Here is an 18,024-nt window from a genome sequence, read left to right on the forward strand (position 1 = left end):
CAAAGTTGAGTTGAGACATTTGTAGTCCGTGCTACTCTGGGAAATGAAAATGCCACCAGTTCCAAAAAATTAAAAAGCCCGGCCATTGTATTTGGCAATCCCAGTCGAAGTACGTTGTGGACTCGTTAACCTGACCTTGAGTGGACTACAAGATTTGGTGTAATTAACGGTGAGATAGAAAAACGGGGCAAATTAAGGGTAAAAAAAAAAGGTGTGGTCAACCTGGGAAGTCCAGGTGGCCACGGGTCAGCGCTGCCCAATCCACCAGGGCTTTCTGAAGCTCCGGCAGCAAGCTGGTCGGCATGGCCTCCCACTCCTCGGGTGAGGGGTTTGGGAAAGGGTAAGGATTGTGTGGACAGGAGGAGCCTAGATTGGGTGCTGTTCCGTTGGAACAGGGTAGCTAGGGGAATTGTGCGAGAGGACACTGGTTGCAGAATGTGGCGGTCTGAAGCCACGGCCCCAGATGTGAACTTGGGGGTTGATTAGGGAGGATGGAAAACGCACTAAATTGAAGTACAAGTACACAACTAATTTATACCCCAATAATACCTCTAAACATGATTAAACGAAGTGGAAGATTTAGAACTAACGAGTACCGATTTGGGTACCCCTACACTAAAGGGGATTATAGACTTGCTTGAAAATAATCGGAGAAAGGCTTGAATTCATGGTGATCGCACTTTCATACCCCTCCTGCTTTGGTGGATATGCTTAAATAATTCGAACAAAAGAACAATTCGTCCACACCGTTGTTTTCAGGATGCATGCGAAGTACTGGGGAAATGGGCAGGATGTTTTCAGTGATGGTTTCATTTGATCTGGACAGTAAAAAGGCAGGCGTGTGTGTATTGTGCTATTGCCTTTTTTGTTTGTTTACTGGGTGTAAAAGGTTCCAAATGGGAAAAAAAAAAAGCCGTTCCCAATCTGATGTGACCGAGAAAATTCTCCGAGGAGCTTGCTTCAATAGGCGATATATACCGGCCCCGACACCTTCAGCTTCACGTAGTACAAGGTGAGTGGATTAAACGTTCCGAACCAGTCCAGTATAACGCCTTTAAGCAACAGAATTGTTTATTTTCATTATTGTCTCAAAAGGCACCGAAACGTTTTACATAACGTTCAGTCCATACGCTGCTAGCACCTCCCACTGCAAGGTATAAGGCTTATGCACAACTAGGAACGATTAGTGGTTCACCACAATTTTCTCTTTATGCAGCAGTACTCTAAAAGCTAGCGTGCAACAATGTCGGACGGGTTTTTGGACGCGTGCACATGCGATTATTTTTCAAAAGCGGCCTCTCCCTGTTGGTTCCTGTAGTTCGGCTTTGCCTCACTATAACACACGTTGCAGCGAAGCCCACATTCGCACAAGTTGCGAAGAGAGAATTCACTAAAATCGATTGGGCGCCGGAACGTATCGCATCTGGTTACTCCTTGCCTTTTCTCGCTAATCGCGTTTGCCGTATATTTTAGGTGTCCAGAATCTAGGTTACCGTAGGATCAATGCACCGCGGTCGGCCCATTCAAGATGCCGCTGTTGACGTTAGCAGCGCGCAGTAGCTAGGAGTACGCGGGGAACCTCGGGAGCAGCCAATCGCGCGTCGGCTCCGCGCCGTCAGCGACACCCCGGTCCGTTCATGAGCTTGCGCGTCTGTTTTTGTTGGTTTAGTGCGACTGTCACTGCGCACGTTCGACTCTTCCTGCAGCTGCGATCACCGATTCCACGATGCAAATGCTCACAGGTGGGTACCGGCTCGGCAAAAGTCGCTTGCATCGGACGTTGACGTCCGCACACGCCCTGCCGAGCGGAAGCCGCCGGAAAACGAAAGCGCGTTAGGCTTAATGGAGGCTGTAGTAAATAAAAAACACGTTGGGAAACCTAAAGGATTGCGAACGAGCACTTTGCAGGCTTCTGTTGCATCGTGCGTAGTTCTCGCAAAACACTGAATGCGCCTTACAGCGTTTCTAGTCACGGATTTATTTGTTCGCTCTTTCGCGCGCTGTTTCTGAGGCTGCACCTTTTTGTCTTCCCAGACCCGGCCCCGCTAGCTGCGTATGTTTCTCGATCACGTAGCACGAACTGTCTGAAAGGGTTGTGCGAGCGAAGTGCATTCCGTTCAGCGAGCTCTAGCCGACTTTCTGCGGATACGCATTCGAGTTCACTATTGAGTGCCTTGCATTTTTGGTCGCAGTGCCGGTCGAGACGACGGTCTACCTCGGAGCTGTGGGGGTGATTTTGGTGATGCTCGGAGTCTTCTACCTCTACTTGAGCAAAAAAGTCTGCTTCACCACGATAGGAGGCTTTCCGTGCTGCGACGGCGCGGTTACGTCTCGCGAACGTGAGCGACAGGTGATCGCCCGGAACTTGGGTAAGACCGGTTCGCTCGGCGTTGGCTTCACGGCAATGCACGCGTGCGCGTGAGCGAAGCTGCACTTTAGTGTTCTGCATACGTGCTTGGATTCACCGGTCAAGTGCGTGTGGTGATTTGCTGGACCATATTTAGTTCGTTAAAACACTACGCCCTCAAACAACGTACGCATCTGCTGTGGTGCTAAAGCGATACCTTTTAAGTAATAGCTAATGCCGCCCGTCCTGTACTCTCCCGCCTCTTTTACACGCAGAAATTTTCTTTCGGAATGCAACACCGTGCAACTATCCCAACAACACGCGGTTCCAAAGTAATGCACTGACATGCTAGGCTGCAACAGCTGGGAATAGGAAACTGGGCAAAAGATAAAGTTTTTTTGAGCTCGAGTGATTGTAGACGTAGCTATTTAATTGCACGCTATGCTATGTTGCTACAGGGAATATGTGAGGCATGCTGTAGATGCATAAATTTTCCAACTGACTAGTTTCACAAAATTTAATTCCTGGCAACCTAAGCATACTTATTCTTAAAATTTTTATTCTTGCTTAGAAATGTAGCAGGTCTGATTGTAAGCTATTTGTGTATAATTACAAACTCGTGGGAAATTCCATGCTTGTACCAGATCTCATTGTCGAAGATCTCACCTGTCACTGCTGTTTTTGGAACCAGGGGATCCCTTATTTAGGTGGGCCAATAATTTAGGCCTGCATGCATTAATCCGCAAGATCTTAACCAGCGATAATTAGTCTTTATAACTGAAAAAGCTGTGGTGCACTCTAGATAGAGCTATGCCTGGTGTTCCATCTTGACAGCACTGTGACTGCCAAAAAACTTCCATCCAGAACCTTTTTTGCAGAGGAGCTTAAACAATGATACAGTAACCCGACCCCATGCAAGGCCAGTATAAGTATCACCCAACTAGACTCCTAGACTCCTCAAATGCTACCAGATTGTAAGAAGCAATTAAAGAGAAAAAAAAATCACAGAGAAGGAAAATTTGTTACATATTCTCTCATCTAACCTAGCCTAACCTAACCTAACACAGCCCAAGGCAAGGATGCGGCACGATGTGTTCTCAAATGCTTGCAATAAGTTAGGACCAATCATTAACCACCAACAAAGAAAAGCTCATCAAAAATAACAGATCTTAGAGAGAGAAAAAAAATTAAAGTGCTAAAGTGCGCCCAGAGCTCTCTCATCACACCACAAAATCAGTAGAGACAGATGGTGTTAGATCAGTGGTGTGAGTTAAACTGCTTGATGAAAACGTTGGGCAGAACTGTGGGTACTCCCTTAATTGCTCCTCTGCCATTTGTGACGCTTGTATTTCCCTTTCCAACACAATCATGCAGGGGCCGCGTATGCCTATGAAGATGTCGAGTCGTCATCGGACAGTGACGAAGAAGTGATCCAGCAGCTCCATCACTCAGCCAGCCTCCAGGGTGGCTTCCTCAACAGCACCACAGCGAGAAAAGTTTCAAGCATGGGCCACTCATTGGAGCAGGCACCCGGTAATCCTACGTGATATACACTAGAGGGAATTCTGGTGCTTGTGTGCATGGCTCACAAACAAGCTCAGAAGTTGCCGGTAGCTGGAAAAAAAGGGAGAAAAAAAAAACATTAATGTAAATGATTTACCAAAAAAAAAAGGAGATACAAGAGATTTATTTATCAGGAAACATTCAGAAGCTTCATGCGAGATGAACAAAAAAAAAAGTTACCTTTTTTGTTGATTTTGATTTCTGGAGTGTAAAGGAGCCATGCGGCTAGCCAAGCCACGTAGGTGAAGAACATGGCTAGCTGCCATGGCAGTGCCCACAACAGCACATGCTTGCAGCAAGATTTCCCTTTAGCATATTATTTGTACGAAACTCCATGCAAAGCAACAAATGACTTAAAACTTGCTGCTGGGCGAGTTGGTTCGTAGTATTCGTAATAAAAGTTAACGCACAACAGACAAAGCACAGGAGAGACGAAGGGAGCGGGAGCACCACTCCCGTCTGTCTCTCTTGCATTTTGTCTGTTCCGCACTAACTTTTATTGCGAATACTGGCGATTTTAAAACTTGCTGCTGGGCGAGTTTGTTCGTAGTATTCGCAATAAAAGTTACCGCAGACAAAGAGAGCGGGAGCACCACTCCTGTCAGTCTCTCTTGCATTTTGTCTGTTCTGCGCTAACTTTTATTGCGAATACTGGCGATAGTGCAGCCACTCATGATAAGGATACCTGTCCTGGTTCTTATTTTCATTTAGTTTTTCCTTTACAGTTACTTATTTGTGAGTGACTTGACCGCTTGCTAACACCAAGGACTCATTTAGTGTTGTCTGTCTGCTTTGTGACAGGCAAGGGTCCCCTGCCCCAGCCAGACCTGGTCTCTCTTGTGGAAAACGGTCGCGCTGTGTCCACGGGGGCGGACGTAGCAGAAGGGACGAGCGCCGTTTCGCCGAAGGTGACCCAGGGCCCAACAACCGTTCGAACTGCCCTGCAGTACGAGAACGGGGCTTTCATGAAGGCCGAGGACTCCCCCCTCTCCCTGGCTGCGTGCGGCGGGACCGATGTGAGTGCATTGGTGTGTGTTCTGCGCATGAATAATGGCAAGGTTGTGCTGTAAATTTACAGCTGCTCATTAAGCGGTCATGAGGCGTAATGCACTTTTATCTTATTAAAAACATAGTTATATGTTATGCAACTAATACCCCTGCCACACGGGCAATTTCAATCGCGATTGAAGTGAATCGCGATCGAGTTTTTGAGCGCGCTCGACGCACTGCCACTGCTACACGGCCCGTTTCAATCGCGATCGAGGAGTTGCACCGGTTGCACTCGTGTACGCCAAATAGCGTTAATAATGTACTTGCGGCCGGCGTCTCGTAGCTTCGCGCAGTCGTAGGTATACGTAAATATGTAAATGTTACCGAACGCTTATTTTGGTCAAGTTATTTGACACAATTTGCGGCGTTAGTTGAAGTTGTCACCTCCTGTGCCATTGCTGAGCGGGGATGAGAGCATCGCCGCTTCCATTCGATCGCGCTTGGAAGCCTCGATCGTGCTTGAGAAACCAGGATTGAGTTCGAGCGGTATGGAGCTCGATCGCAATTGAAACTGCCGTGTAGCATGCGCCCGATCCGGATCGAGCTCGATCCGGATCGACTCAATCGCGATTGAAAGTGCCCGTGTGACAGGGGTATAAAAAAACGGAAGTTTCTTACTTCTATGTTTGTCATCTGAATGAGCATGGCATACTGTTTGGTACTCCTTTTTCGTAAAGGCTTAAATGTTTCATTTTGAGGTCAATGGTGCAGACAGTTTGTGGATATTCTTTTGTTTCTTTATTTGGGGGGGGGGGGGGGGCACAACTTACGAGTGAGGGGTATATGCAGGGGTGGGTTATATGTGAATAGATATGGTATCCCATTCTCAGGCAAGGGCTTGTGTTTTACCCCATAAGTTTAGAAATTCCTCCCTTTCTCAGCTGTTCACCACTGCATGCTGCAGGAACCAATGTTGCTGGACTTGGCAGAAGAAGAGCTGCGCTGTGTGGCGGAAGCGTCCAACCTCCATGGGCCTGGTCCGTCGGAGCAGACCACTCGGTGTGGAGCCCTCGAGCTCATGTTTGAGTACAACGAGTCGGCTCGGAAGGTCATCGTCACCGTCCTGCGAGCCCACGACCTGCCCAGTCGGGACCGCGGAGGAGCCAATAGTGTGCAGGTGTGTAATTCTACCGTGGTTCATTAGAAAGACCTTTATTGAATAAATCCCACCTGTTCAACCCCAGCTATTTCATTCAGGGTGCATGAGCCCAGGAACAAAGTTCTCAAAACAGCAGAAAAGTAGAATTTTTTGCACAGCAAGGATTCCTCTTGAGCACGGTGGCAGTACTTTGTAGAATGCTCGAAAGAATTTTTGTACAATTTTGTTGAGAGTTACTGTGCCTGTAGAATTACACCTGCATCCCCCAACATCAGAATTGGGCATGAAAGAAAGTCAGCCTCAATAATTAATGCACAAAAAAATTGAGCCATTGTGAAGGTGGGTGACCAGCAAAGCTTTTGAGCGCACAGTATGGAGGTGGCACAAAATTTGGGTGAAAAGTATGACCAAACTTCATCTTTCTCAAGCACTAACAATGGTCATCTCTAAGAAAGAGTTTTGCATCTCAGACGTGATACATACCGTATTTTCGCGCATATAACCCGCCCCTGCATATAATCAGCACCTCACTTCCAGCCCGCCGGAAAAAAAAAAAAAAAATCCTCATTTATTGCCCGCACATTTGATACAGGAAAGGCTGCACCAAAGGTACTGCTCAGGCAACACATCACATACTATGTAGACAGAAAAAGCGTATATTTAGAAAGTAAAATACACTGATTGCAAGGCGAAAGTCACAATTCACTAACAAAATTCAGTTGTTAGAGTGCGCTCATCCTTGTTTTTTCTTCCCTGTCCTTGTATGTTTTGTGCCTGTAGAACAAACTGCCATGGAAGGCTTAGTCAGTGTCACTGCGTAGGAGCTTCACGACACAATGCGCATTGTCGTGAAGCTGCACTAAAGGAAAAACACCGCGTATTATCCGCACCCCCAGTTTTGCCACTGAAATTTCCGCATTTATGGTGCGGGTTATATGTGTGAAAATGTGGTACCTGGAACCAGACGCCATAAATTTTGCTGAAGTTGAATGCAGTTAAACCAACCTTACGATAGCTTGGGTCTGGAGGAGTACTGGCTGCCAGACGGCCGCTTTTGTAGCAGCAGCTACCGTAGAGTGTGCATTGAGGGGGAAGTTTGTTGAGCTCGTTTTTCAGACTGAGAGCGTAGGGTGAACACTCAAATTTTTTGATGCCACTTGTCTTTGCTCTTTTCGCCTACACCCCCACTTGCTTCGAATGAACAAGTGACTAGATTTCTTTTTTTTTTTGTTGACACCATGGTGTGCATGCATGGAGGCAGAAAATTCACTGGGGTTAATTGCCATACACTGCAGCTTTGATGTAAAATACTCTGCATGGCGTTCAAGAACTTCTGAGTAATCAGTGCTGAAATAATTGCTATTTGGGAAGCTGACACCTGATTAAAATCTTACCACCACTGGTCACCATATATGGAAGACCGCCATGGATGCTTATTTCTGCCACCACCAGGAAATTTTTCTTGTACATGTAGTTGGCATGCTTGTGGCGCACCATGAGTACGTTTTGTGGGATAAAAGACAAAATTTCTGCAAAGAAAGTCTACCACAACACACGACACCAGAAGTGCAGGAACTGCAATGCCCATGAGGTCCAATACAGGCTTCGAATTCGGTCCTTTTCTCCGCTCCAGCCCAAAGCGTCCCGTCTACGTTCATATATCACACAAGACGCATTTTTTTTCTTGCCCTAGCTCTACTACCTTCACCACCATCTACCTGTTGGTACAAGCTGAAATGGCTAAGTTACATGGTGCTCTGTCAGGATGAAAGACAGTGTAGTGTAAGCAAGTTACCTGTTAAAGAAAAACAACACTAGTATGCCTTTTCGTCATGCACAATTCATTTCCAGGGAATTTCAAAGAAATTTCTAGACTTAAAGATGTCAGAGTGAGCTCGTGTACTGCTTTCCCATATTGCTGTGATGTCTTGTTGGACTACCTAAACATCTGGGTGCCTTTTTTATCATGCAGCTGTATTTAAGTGGAGGGGGGGGGGTATTCTGTCAAATAAGCACTGACTTAGCGCGTTTGCAAATTCTTTGTTTGATTGCTTGTTTTAAATTAAGTTCGTTTTCTTATTAGGGGCAAAGCCCCTTAGGGGCTTGGGATGTCGGTGACTCATGTCATCGTCGTCGTAACCACCGTCTCATGCAGTCACAGTACAAAAACACCAAGATACTCATTTACGCCTCGCGCTAAAATGTAACGCGTACTAAGAAAACACTGGGACAGTCACTTGCGCCTCGCGCTGGAGCGCTTCGTAATGCGTAGCAAAAAAACACTGGGACGCTCATGTACGCCTAGCACTGAAGCGCTTCGTGCTTCAAAGACATGAGACTTTTACAGCAGAGCTGTATACCTCTACCCCCCAACGGTTTCATCTCCGTGGGCAAAAACGCCAAGGCGCCAAGAATACGCTTATACACTGCATGATTCACCCCCTCCCCAGGTTTCACGTTAGTGGAGATGGCCCGGGAGTTTTGTATTCTCTTCACTCACTCACAGTACCGAGCCATTCTGAAGTTTTATTTGTGCTTTTGTTCCAGGTGCGACTTCTGCTACTACCGCACAAGCGGCAAAAGTTCAGAACAAAAATCAAGCAGGCGGGGGAAGACATGACCTTCAATGAGACCTTCTCTTTCACACGCATCAGTCCAGGTACGGAAGACGGTTCGTAAAGGCTGGGGGTTGTGGAGGGCATTTCCTTGTCTTCTTTGCATGAAAGCATGCAGGTGGTTTGAGTGCGCGGTGTAATAGAATGGTTTGGTTTCACCTTGTGCACACATATTTGATCCTGCACTAGTGTAGTGGAGTGCACTAAACATAACAGAGTGCAGCGTCATAGTGAGCGCATGCTTACTGTTTTAACATTATCAGGTACTACTTGTGTACAGTAGTAAGCTTGCATAGTTTCTAACGCTACAGGCATATATACAACCACACCAGCTTGTTACACGCTTGGGCTGTTTATTTATCGATGCTGTAACACAGTTCCTTCTTTTTCCTACTAAAACAAGCAAAGTGCACGTTGCACTAACGTTTAAGCGATCACACCAGCACTCGAGAAACTTCAAGGGGAAGCAGTCAAACTTCTGGATCAAACCGCAGAGCTACTGAGTGACCAGTTGCCATTGTTCGTGGTAAAGCAATTAAAGCCCTCTGCCCCCTGCTGTGTACTCAATGCAACAGAGGAGGTGAACACGATGGGCCTCCGGGTGCGGCTGTACGGCTGTGAGCGCATGCGTCGGGAGCACCTGGTCGGCGAGACGGTGCTGCCCTTCCAGTGCTTGGCCCTGGACCAGCCATCCACCATGTGGCTCATGCTGGAGCCACGCTCTAACCTGGCTGTAAGATATGGGCCACTGCTTCTCCTCCTCCCTCACACCGCCTTCTCTTCCTTCTTGTTGCTGTGGTTCCTCTTTGCATGCCGCTCGCATTCTCTGTGGATGAATGTAGTGGAGCTTGCATGGTGAAGGGCTTTTGACGGTGTGTAAAGAAATTTGTGCAGCCCTTGAATAGGGTGCGTCCCGGGAACTTTGTGATGCAGGAAAAGTAAAACCCATTAGCACCTTGCATGCCGGCTGTTACAACCTGCCACTTTTTGGATAGTGCACCGCAACCACTGTAATTGAAGTGCCTGCTCTAAACCATGCAGCTAAAAGCAGCGCTGTTTTTGTTTTTTCCAATGCAATTCCAAGTACACCCTTGCGGGTGCAGTTCTTTTAAATGGACGCTGAAGGCAACTAGCATGTTGGGCTCAGACGAAATTTCAACTGCCCCGTAGCCTTCTCAGTGTTTATTCGGTGGCGAAAGATGCTGTGAGTGCTGAGAAATTGCCAATTGAAAAATGCATTTCGTCCTTGGCGCCATTTCATGACGTTTCGCGGGGTGTAAACGGAGGCCACAAGCAATTGAGACAGCGGTGTGGTCTACCAGGAAAAGTGAAACCTTCCAAGTGAACCATCGTGGCTGCAGGAACCACTGGTCGTGCTCTCAGCACATACGACAATACAACTTGCCCACGCTACACGTCCATATACATGCCGCTCTGTGTACGCCAGTCTTAGTGCCACACGGGACGTGCAATTGCCGCACAGCCTTTTACTTTACCTACAAAGCATCTAGCGGACAACGCAACCACAGCAAAAACGATGTCAGCAGCGCTCTTTTGCTTTGCAGACTCGTTATAGATAGTTGGGTTTTAGTCACTTCGATGCACTTGGCTTGACTACGCGGCACGATCTGTTAGTTCCACTTGTAACAGCGACCAATGCCTAGTGTGAAAACGGTGCCCAGGTACTCCAGTGTATGAGCAACTAGCAGGCAGTACACCTGCATTTGTGTGCTATTTCTATGCAGGTGTGCGTTTGCGCTGTCATCTGAAAACTTGAAAAATACACTCAAATTTACACCTGAATAAATGGGCTTACGTAGCACAGCCTTGGTATATGCAGAGTTGGAGGTAACAGGCAATAACCTGCAATAACCATCGCAACTGTCACCGGCGCCACGGCTTGTCAGCTTGTGAATGTTGGCACGGCTTGAATTATACCTGTACATTTATAATTGTTTGTGACCTATGAAAGTTAATGTGCAAAAAAAGGTTTTAGATGTTTCTTTCAGAGCTTGCGTGCATGCTTTTCGTTCTGTTGTTTGTCACATGACTCTTGGCACATCCGCTCAGATGCTGTTCACGTCATCTCTGCTGGGTGACTGATAGCTTCATTTATTTTATTATTTGCGAGATTATTTCAAAAGTACTGCCCCAGAGACTGGTATATTCATTTTCTGGGGACGCCAATCTTCAGACCAGCTTCGGTTTTGTCTTCAGTGTTCCTTTAACCATAGAGTTTCATACAATAACAACTAGAGAGGAATCGTATGCCTCAATGGGCGTGATGGGTAGTTCTGGTGTCGGATTGGTGCTCGCTGGCTTATGGAAGTTATTATGGATTGCAGGCAGTTTCGTTTTCGTTTTGGATTTACATGAACGCATTTGGCTACGCGGGGTGTTAAAAGAAGCTATCAAAAATACGTTTCTCCTTGAACTGCATGCCGTGCGCGCACTGACGCCGCCCTGAGTGGAATGTTTTATAATTAGAGTTGCGAATTGGGTGGGTTATCAATTAATTGCCGGCACAGCGAGCACGAAAACACAAATGACGGCGCTCTGTGCGGCGAAGTTGCCTGCGAATTAGGAGTTGCGGCGCTGCTCATTCGGCAGAGCCATGTGTTGTGGAAGCTGACGACGGTTACTAATCGCTTGGAACAGCCACACCTTCCGTGGAAACGCCAACTCGTACGGCGTAGACCAGCAGTACCGGCGGCTGATAGGATTGCACTTGATGAGTGTCACTCAAAAATGACTTCTCCAAAGGTAATCGGTTTCTTTTTTTTTTGTGAGCACAAAAATTTTATCTTCCTATTACAAACCACCAGCGCCGAAGCTTTTACAAGTAGTTTTTAAAGAAGTCCACGTCCTGCTGTAGTTGGTAGCAAATGGCAAACCTGCTCCACAAACCTCCTCAACTCCATGTCTGCTTTTTATTGAAACGCGCCGTTTTATTTTGTACTAAGCCGGTTTTTCGTCACTAACTTTCTTATTCACCATGTAATTTGTAAACGGAGAACCGAGCAATAAGGTTTTTTTTTTTGTCAGAGAACACAATCTGCGCAACCAGAGGCCCGTTTCAATCCTACGCAATCCGGTTCCAGAACTACCCATCATTCCCATTGAAGCGTAAGCGCCGCTGCCATGTTTGCGTTGCCACTAGCGCCAGTTTCCCCTCTAGTTGTTATTGTATGAAACTCTATGCCTTTAATTGCCTAACTTTCCTGCCCGGCAGCAGCAACAATTCTGTACAATTATGCTTTACTGGGACACGTTTAAGTGGCCACATGGATGAGCAGCTTGGCGGTCATCACTCCTGTAGTGAAATCAGCGTTATTCCGCCTCCCACCGCAGCACTGGGACTCCAAGTGTGAGATCTCGAGCCTGGCACGCTCGGACTCGACCAGTTCAGCACAGTCGATGCAGCACGGGGGCCTGCCCGAACTGCTGCTGGGCCTGGCCTACAATGGCACCACGGGCCGCCTGGCGGCGGAGGTGATCAAGGGCAGCCACTTCCGAAACGTCACCATGAACAGGGCTCCAGGTGGGTCACGGGCCTCTCACCTCCCCCTTATACCCCTGTCACAAGGGCACTTATAATCGGGATTAGGTCGATCCGGATTGAGCTCAATCCGGATCGGGTGCTGCTACACGGCAGTTTCAATCGCAATCGAGCCCGATCCCGCTCTAGCTCAGTCCTGGTTTCTCAAACGCGATTGAGAGTTCCAAGTGCGATTCACGGGCCTCTCACTCACCCCTTATACCCCTGTCACAAGGGCACTTTTAATCGGGATTAGGTCAATCCTGATTGAGCTCAATCCGGATCGGGCGCTGCTACACAGCAGTTTCAATTGCAATCGAGCCTGATCCCGCTCTAGCTCAGTCCTGGTTTCTCAAACGCGATTGAGAGTTCCAAGCGCGATTGGACAAAAGTGGTGATACTGTCGTGCCCGCTGAGTAATCGCACAGAAGTTGACAACTTCAACTAACGCCACAAATTGTATCAAATAACTTTACCCAAATAAGCGTGTGGTAACATTTATATTGTTCCGTATAACTACGAGCGTGCAAAGTTACCAGATGCCAGTTGCAAAGTACATTTTTAGCGCCATCCGGCGTACGCGAGTGCAACCGGAGCAACTTCTCAATCGGGATTGAAACGTGCCATGTAGCAGCGGTGGTGCGTCGAGTGCGCTCGAAAAGTAAATCGTGCTTCGCTTCAATCTGGATGAAAGGGCCCGTGTGACAGGGGATCTGAGAGACAGCTCTCTCACTGTCCATGTAGCGCTACTGTGCCATAACACTTGGTCTCATCAGTTCTTTGTATCAACATGGGACTGGGAGAGCAGGTAGCACGGGCACTCACCTGTCACATCCACGTTTCGTGTGAACTCCTCGCCTGTTGCTGATTGGGAAATGAGGAAGAGAGCAAACTACTTTGCATGCCTTTTTGCACCCTGAGGGGATGTGTGGGCGCAGTGCCATTAGCTTGTTAAAGCATTTTCTCTCACATCATTAATGGGTGGCTGTCCGACACTCGCGTTCGGATGTGTTGCTCGAATTTCCGCTCTGAAAAGCACATCATCTTGTTTGGGGCCTTGTTGCATTTGGGATCGCTGGTGATTGTTTTTTACTGTGCCCATATACTCCCACCACAGTCTTAGTTTTTGTACAGGGGGGGGGAGGGGACTTTGTCGGGGGCGTATTCTCACTTGCCGAGTGAATCTCATCAGGGGCTGTTGCTGAAACGCCCTCTAGGGACCAGTTCAGAACAATTCCCAGGTGTCGGGTGTGATTAGTTGCAGCGGTACACAGCAGCTAGACCAGTGCTGGTCTTTGTATATATATTGCTGCCTTACTTTATTACTCGTTTTCTTCAGGTCTTATTTCCAGCGTGTTCTATGCAGGGATGACTTTGTTCCAGGGTTTACCTGGCAGTGGGAACACTTCGTGGTGGCAAATATAAACGAATCCGTTCAACTCTCAGGTTTCCCAAAGGGATCAACTGAAGTAATTTCAGTAGATCTATCCCCATGGCTGACCCATTAATGTTCATCAGCAGTGCACAGGTGTCCAGCGTTTGCAATTGCTGTGACAGCTGTAAAAATTATCTTTGAATTTGCTTCACTTTCGAGAGCTATCTTGATTACAGGCATTTACTTCCACCTGATAGACCACCTTTCCTCTTCTCTCTGCGTAGACACGTTTGTGAAGCTCACACTGATGTCATCAAGTGGACAGGAGATAACACGGAGCAAGACATCTGTCCGGCGTGGTCAGCCAAATCCCCTCTTCAAAGAAACCTTCGTGTTTCAGGTGAGTGCTCGTCACTTAAAAGCACTCCTTCCTGGCCAACAGGTCTGTTCCGCCCAAGCTGCGAGAATTTACAGCAGCCGAAATCTCTACCACAAAAACTAAATTTCTATAGCAGGCTTGGGATGGCGACATTGGGGTAAGCTCATGGGTTTGAGTGAATTACCATAACTTTGTGTTGAAGCAAAAAGATTCGCTTGATTCGACCAGCACTTCATGAACTGGATTACTGCAGTTTAGTGCAGAACCTTCAGGCTCCAGTCCTTCTCACGGGTGTGCAGAGACGAGTGCGCACCGGTTCTGCACTCACTTGCACTGCCAGGGCACCGAACGGTAAAGATCAGGTGCAGTGTGCTGCACTACTTAAATTTGAGTGGCTGAACTGTACTGCTCCTTCTTCACCAATCCATGCTGTACCATAGAATCAAACAAGCCCAAAATTTCTGAATTCTGGAAAATGGACAAGGAGGCGAGCAAAATGAGAGTGGTGGTCGCAGATAAAGAATTGGGCCAATGCTAGTACTATGAGCATAAATGAATTAAAAATCTGCACCAGAGAGGGACTGGTCAATTCAGTGCGGTGTGCGCGTGCACCGTGTAGTCACCAAGAACTGCTCTAGGCTTCATCTGTTTGCGCACGCGGAAAGCACTGCGAGATATCTCCAGATTTTCTTTTCCTTCCGTTTTGCACAAATGAATGACGGCAGCACATAGCCTGGAATGTGTTGTCCTCTTCCCAGCATAGTCCGCCCCCACACCCTTTTCTTCGAGACATGGGTTTGTCGATTTCATTGTCAAAACATTGTTCCTTTCTGCACCTTGCAGGTGGCTCTTTTCCAGCTGCCAGACGTGACGTTGATGGTCTCCGTCTACTACAAGCGATCGATGAAGCGGAAGGACATGATTGGCTGGTTTTCGCTAGGACTCAACAGCTCGGGCGAGGAGGAACTCTCTCACTGGAATGACATGCGCGAAAGCAAAGGAGAACAGGTATTTTTTTTTTCTTTTTTGCACAGTGGGTCTTTTGCGAAATAACAATTAATGCTGTTTTCACGGGTCGGTAAATAGTTCTGCAGTACGTATGCAAAAGACATCTGGTGGCGCAGCTGTAACATGACAATTTCTTGCTCTAAATTGTCACGGGAGTTGCAAAAATTTGCGCTGCAACAGTGCCGCACTATAACTGAAATCATCCCAAACCAACCTACGTAGCAACCTAACTTTCAAGCGTATTTTGTTTATCATCACTGCAATGAATGCCGCTTAAAAAATGGGTTTATTTCGAGTGTTTTTTTTTTTTTTTTTTTCACAGCAGCTAGTGCTGCGTGGTTTTTAAGGAAAAAATTTAGTGAACTCATATCTCGAAGCACGACCTATTAGGGATGTGTAAATGCTCGAAACTTTCAAACATCGAAGCAAGTAACGCAGTATCCAGTTGGGCTTTGGATCCAAAAGGAGGATTTGAAAATTTTGAGGTTATTTTCAAAGTATTCTGAAGTTTGAGAGCGTATAAAGGTACAGTTGTTTCCATGAACTCAAGTACGTCAAATTGTTCTTGTTGAAAACAAAGAAATTTCCCACGAAAACACAGCAAAATGTATTTTGTGCAGTAATTTAGAACTAGTTTGGCACCGGATGTATCGAGTGCTTTTCATCAAAGTTCTCTGATAGCGGCGATGGGCGTTCTCACACTGCTCCGGTGCCGTGCAGTCAACCAGCAAAAGGAACAGATTTTGGGGGAATGCCCATCTCTTCAGCATTAGGCCAAGTTTGCACAGTTCTCTCTTCGCATATTATCGCATTGCATCAAGATATCGTGGTTGCTCTGAAGCTGCCGTGGTCAACGCTCTGTAGATAAGAAAGCCCAGTTGTAGTACTGTCTTAGTCTCTGGTCTCTGCTGTTCTTAGCAAATGATGTGCAATGTTGATTTTTTTTTTGAAGCCTATAATGTTCATTTTTCTAGATGTGACACAGGGAAGATCGTGAACTTCTCACGCTTTGCACTTATACACTCACCGAGATAAAGCTTTCTTGACGAGTAGGCTCTCATGAAGTTTGTTTGCATACTGTGCACGTTTGCGCCAGTTTTGGTCTGAACTCTTTTTATACGTTTATATTGTTTATATTAGACATGAGATGTGCAGAACCCACATTTAAGATGCTTGTGTGTGTGCGTGCAAGGACATTTGTGCTGGAAGTGCTTTTAAAAAATAAAATTGACGCATTTCTTAGTGGGGACGATACTACCACATTGTGAAGACATGCTGGTGAACGTTTAAAAATCAGGCTAGTTTTTTATGCCTTGAGCTGCCCTACACACTGAGTCCTTCCTAAAACTGACATGAACATCCACGTAACTGCCGTTTACTTTTTGTAAAGTAATCTTGGCTTGTTACAAGAAAAAAACCCTCATTACACTAACCTACTGAAGCACTTGTGCTGTGAGATGAAAGTTGCCCCATATAAAATTTAATACCATCAGTAAAGCTAAAAGCAGAAGGTTATAGCTTCTGTAGGTACAGTTTATGCCATAGCAAAATTTTGCCAACCCGTTTATGAACTAGCCTTTTATTCTTGTACACGCTAGTTACTGGTGCTTGAGAAAGTGTGAATTTCAGTTTTGTTCAGTTATGTTTACGTCAGCACAGTTATCTGTTGCCGCAATGCTGTTAAACAGAAATCTCGTCCGCCTCTTGATTTTAGATGTGCAGGTGGCACGTTCTCCTGGACAGCTAGCAAGCTGAGCTGGTCCACAGGACAACGTCGCTGCCGAGTCTCAAGCGAAGGACAAGTCCTGCGGGAGCGGATTGATGCTGCTGAAGAGCTTGGCAAGCCAGGACAACGTCCTGCGCATGCACTTCCATGAAGATGTGCGCACGGCACCACTGTGCACAGCACACACATCACGGAAGACTTTCGCCTACCAAAGGGAAGAAAGAGTCGATCCCACTGGCCTGTCAATCCATTTCCTCAACCCGTGGGAGCGTGGGACACCGTGCACGTTAAACACCACTCTGTCTTCAATCCTCCAACCTTTTCGGCTGAACTGAGAGGTCCTGTAGAAGAGAATGTGTGCACTAGACTTCACGTTGGCTGCTTTCCGGTTCACTCGAAGGAGCAGTCATAGATGAAGCGCGCAGGTTATTCACTGTCAGGTTGGGAATGCCTGGTTGGGGATGCAGTCGAAAATAGCTGGAAGCCGGTACTCGCGTAATGTTCGCATATTTATGGGGAAGTAAATGTGACGGCAGCTGTCGCATTGCTAGGTGAAAGGATGGAGTGTCTCGTCTTAGCTAAGGGCAGTTCTGTTTGGGAAGTTGGGGCTCATTGTTGTGCCTTTTCATTTCGACAAGTATCGTGTGCTGCTTTCACGAAAGCACCCATAGTTGTAAATCAGTACGTGTATTGGAAACGCGAGAGGTTTTGTGTTAAGTCATTATGCGTGCCACACGGTAAGAGGGCAACAAGCGTTTCTAGTAAAATCTAGGAATATCTGTTTCGTAAATAAGCCAATCCTTTTCTTATTTTATTGGTAGTTTTCAATGCAAGGGAGAGAAGAAAATAACTTTGCTACGGTTGCTGCGTCCTCTCAAACAAACTGACAGATTAATCACATCGGCCTTAAAGAAAAGGAGCTCGGCAAGAATTACCGCCTCTCCAAAAACGTTAATTTAGTCGCGTGATTTTTCACAGAGAACTCCTCGAGGCCATTTTGTGCTCATGACACACTATTCACAGTTCCAGCTTCCTTTGCTTTTTTTTTTTTTTTTTTTGTAGGAAGAAATAAGGGATTGAGACGCAGTATGTAAGTACTTTGTGTGCACTCTCTCTTAGGATGTTCAAAGGTTGGTTATTGAATGCCATCTGAAGCCAAAGTACTCTGCAAGCAGCAGTAAAGAGCTAAAGGTACCTCATGTTCTCAGCACGCTTGTCTAGACGTGAAAACATATCCGAAAGGAAAGGTGGTACAAACATGCAAAGTGCACTCCGCACACCTTTTCTGTATGTTCCGCGCATGGATAAAATGAAGATGACGCTC

General features: G+C 46.7%; 1 protein-coding gene across 1 annotated transcript; it reads left to right on the forward strand.

The window, feature by feature from the left end:
• Positions 1 to 1,408: 1,408 nt before the first annotated feature.
• Syt14 (Synaptotagmin 14) lies at positions 1,409 to 17,694 on the forward strand. The gene is made up of 11 exons (XM_077682026.1): positions 1,409 to 1,742; positions 2,193 to 2,369; positions 3,722 to 3,880; positions 4,712 to 4,926; positions 5,865 to 6,077; positions 8,607 to 8,718; positions 9,250 to 9,407; positions 12,026 to 12,215; positions 13,872 to 13,987; positions 14,810 to 14,974; positions 16,689 to 17,694. The coding sequence occupies exons 1-11, from the start codon at positions 1,727 to 1,729 to the stop codon at positions 16,719 to 16,721; spliced, it is 1,554 nt and encodes a 517-aa protein (XP_077538152.1). The 5' UTR covers positions 1,409 to 1,726; the 3' UTR covers positions 16,722 to 17,694.
• Positions 17,695 to 18,024: the final 330 nt, after the last annotated feature.

This window comes from Haemaphysalis longicornis, unplaced genomic scaffold, assembly GCF_048455015.1.
Source record: "Haemaphysalis longicornis isolate Haplotype H1 unplaced genomic scaffold, Haemaphysalis longicornis Haplotype H1 scaffold_8, whole genome shotgun sequence".
NCBI lineage: Eukaryota > Metazoa > Arthropoda > Arachnida > Ixodida > Ixodidae > Haemaphysalis > Haemaphysalis longicornis.

What these genes read in the sequence shown, in the direction of transcription:
- Syt14 (XM_077682026.1), top strand. An exon ending in AGCCACGCTCTAACCTGGCT is followed by an intron (nt 9,408 to 12,025) that starts GTAAGATATGGG and finishes CTCCCACCGCAG; the next exon opens with CACTGGGACTCCAAGTGTGA. An exon ending in CACCATGAACAGGGCTCCAG is followed by an intron (nt 12,216 to 13,871) that starts GTGGGTCACGGG and finishes CTCTCTGCGTAG; the next exon opens with ACACGTTTGTGAAGCTCACA.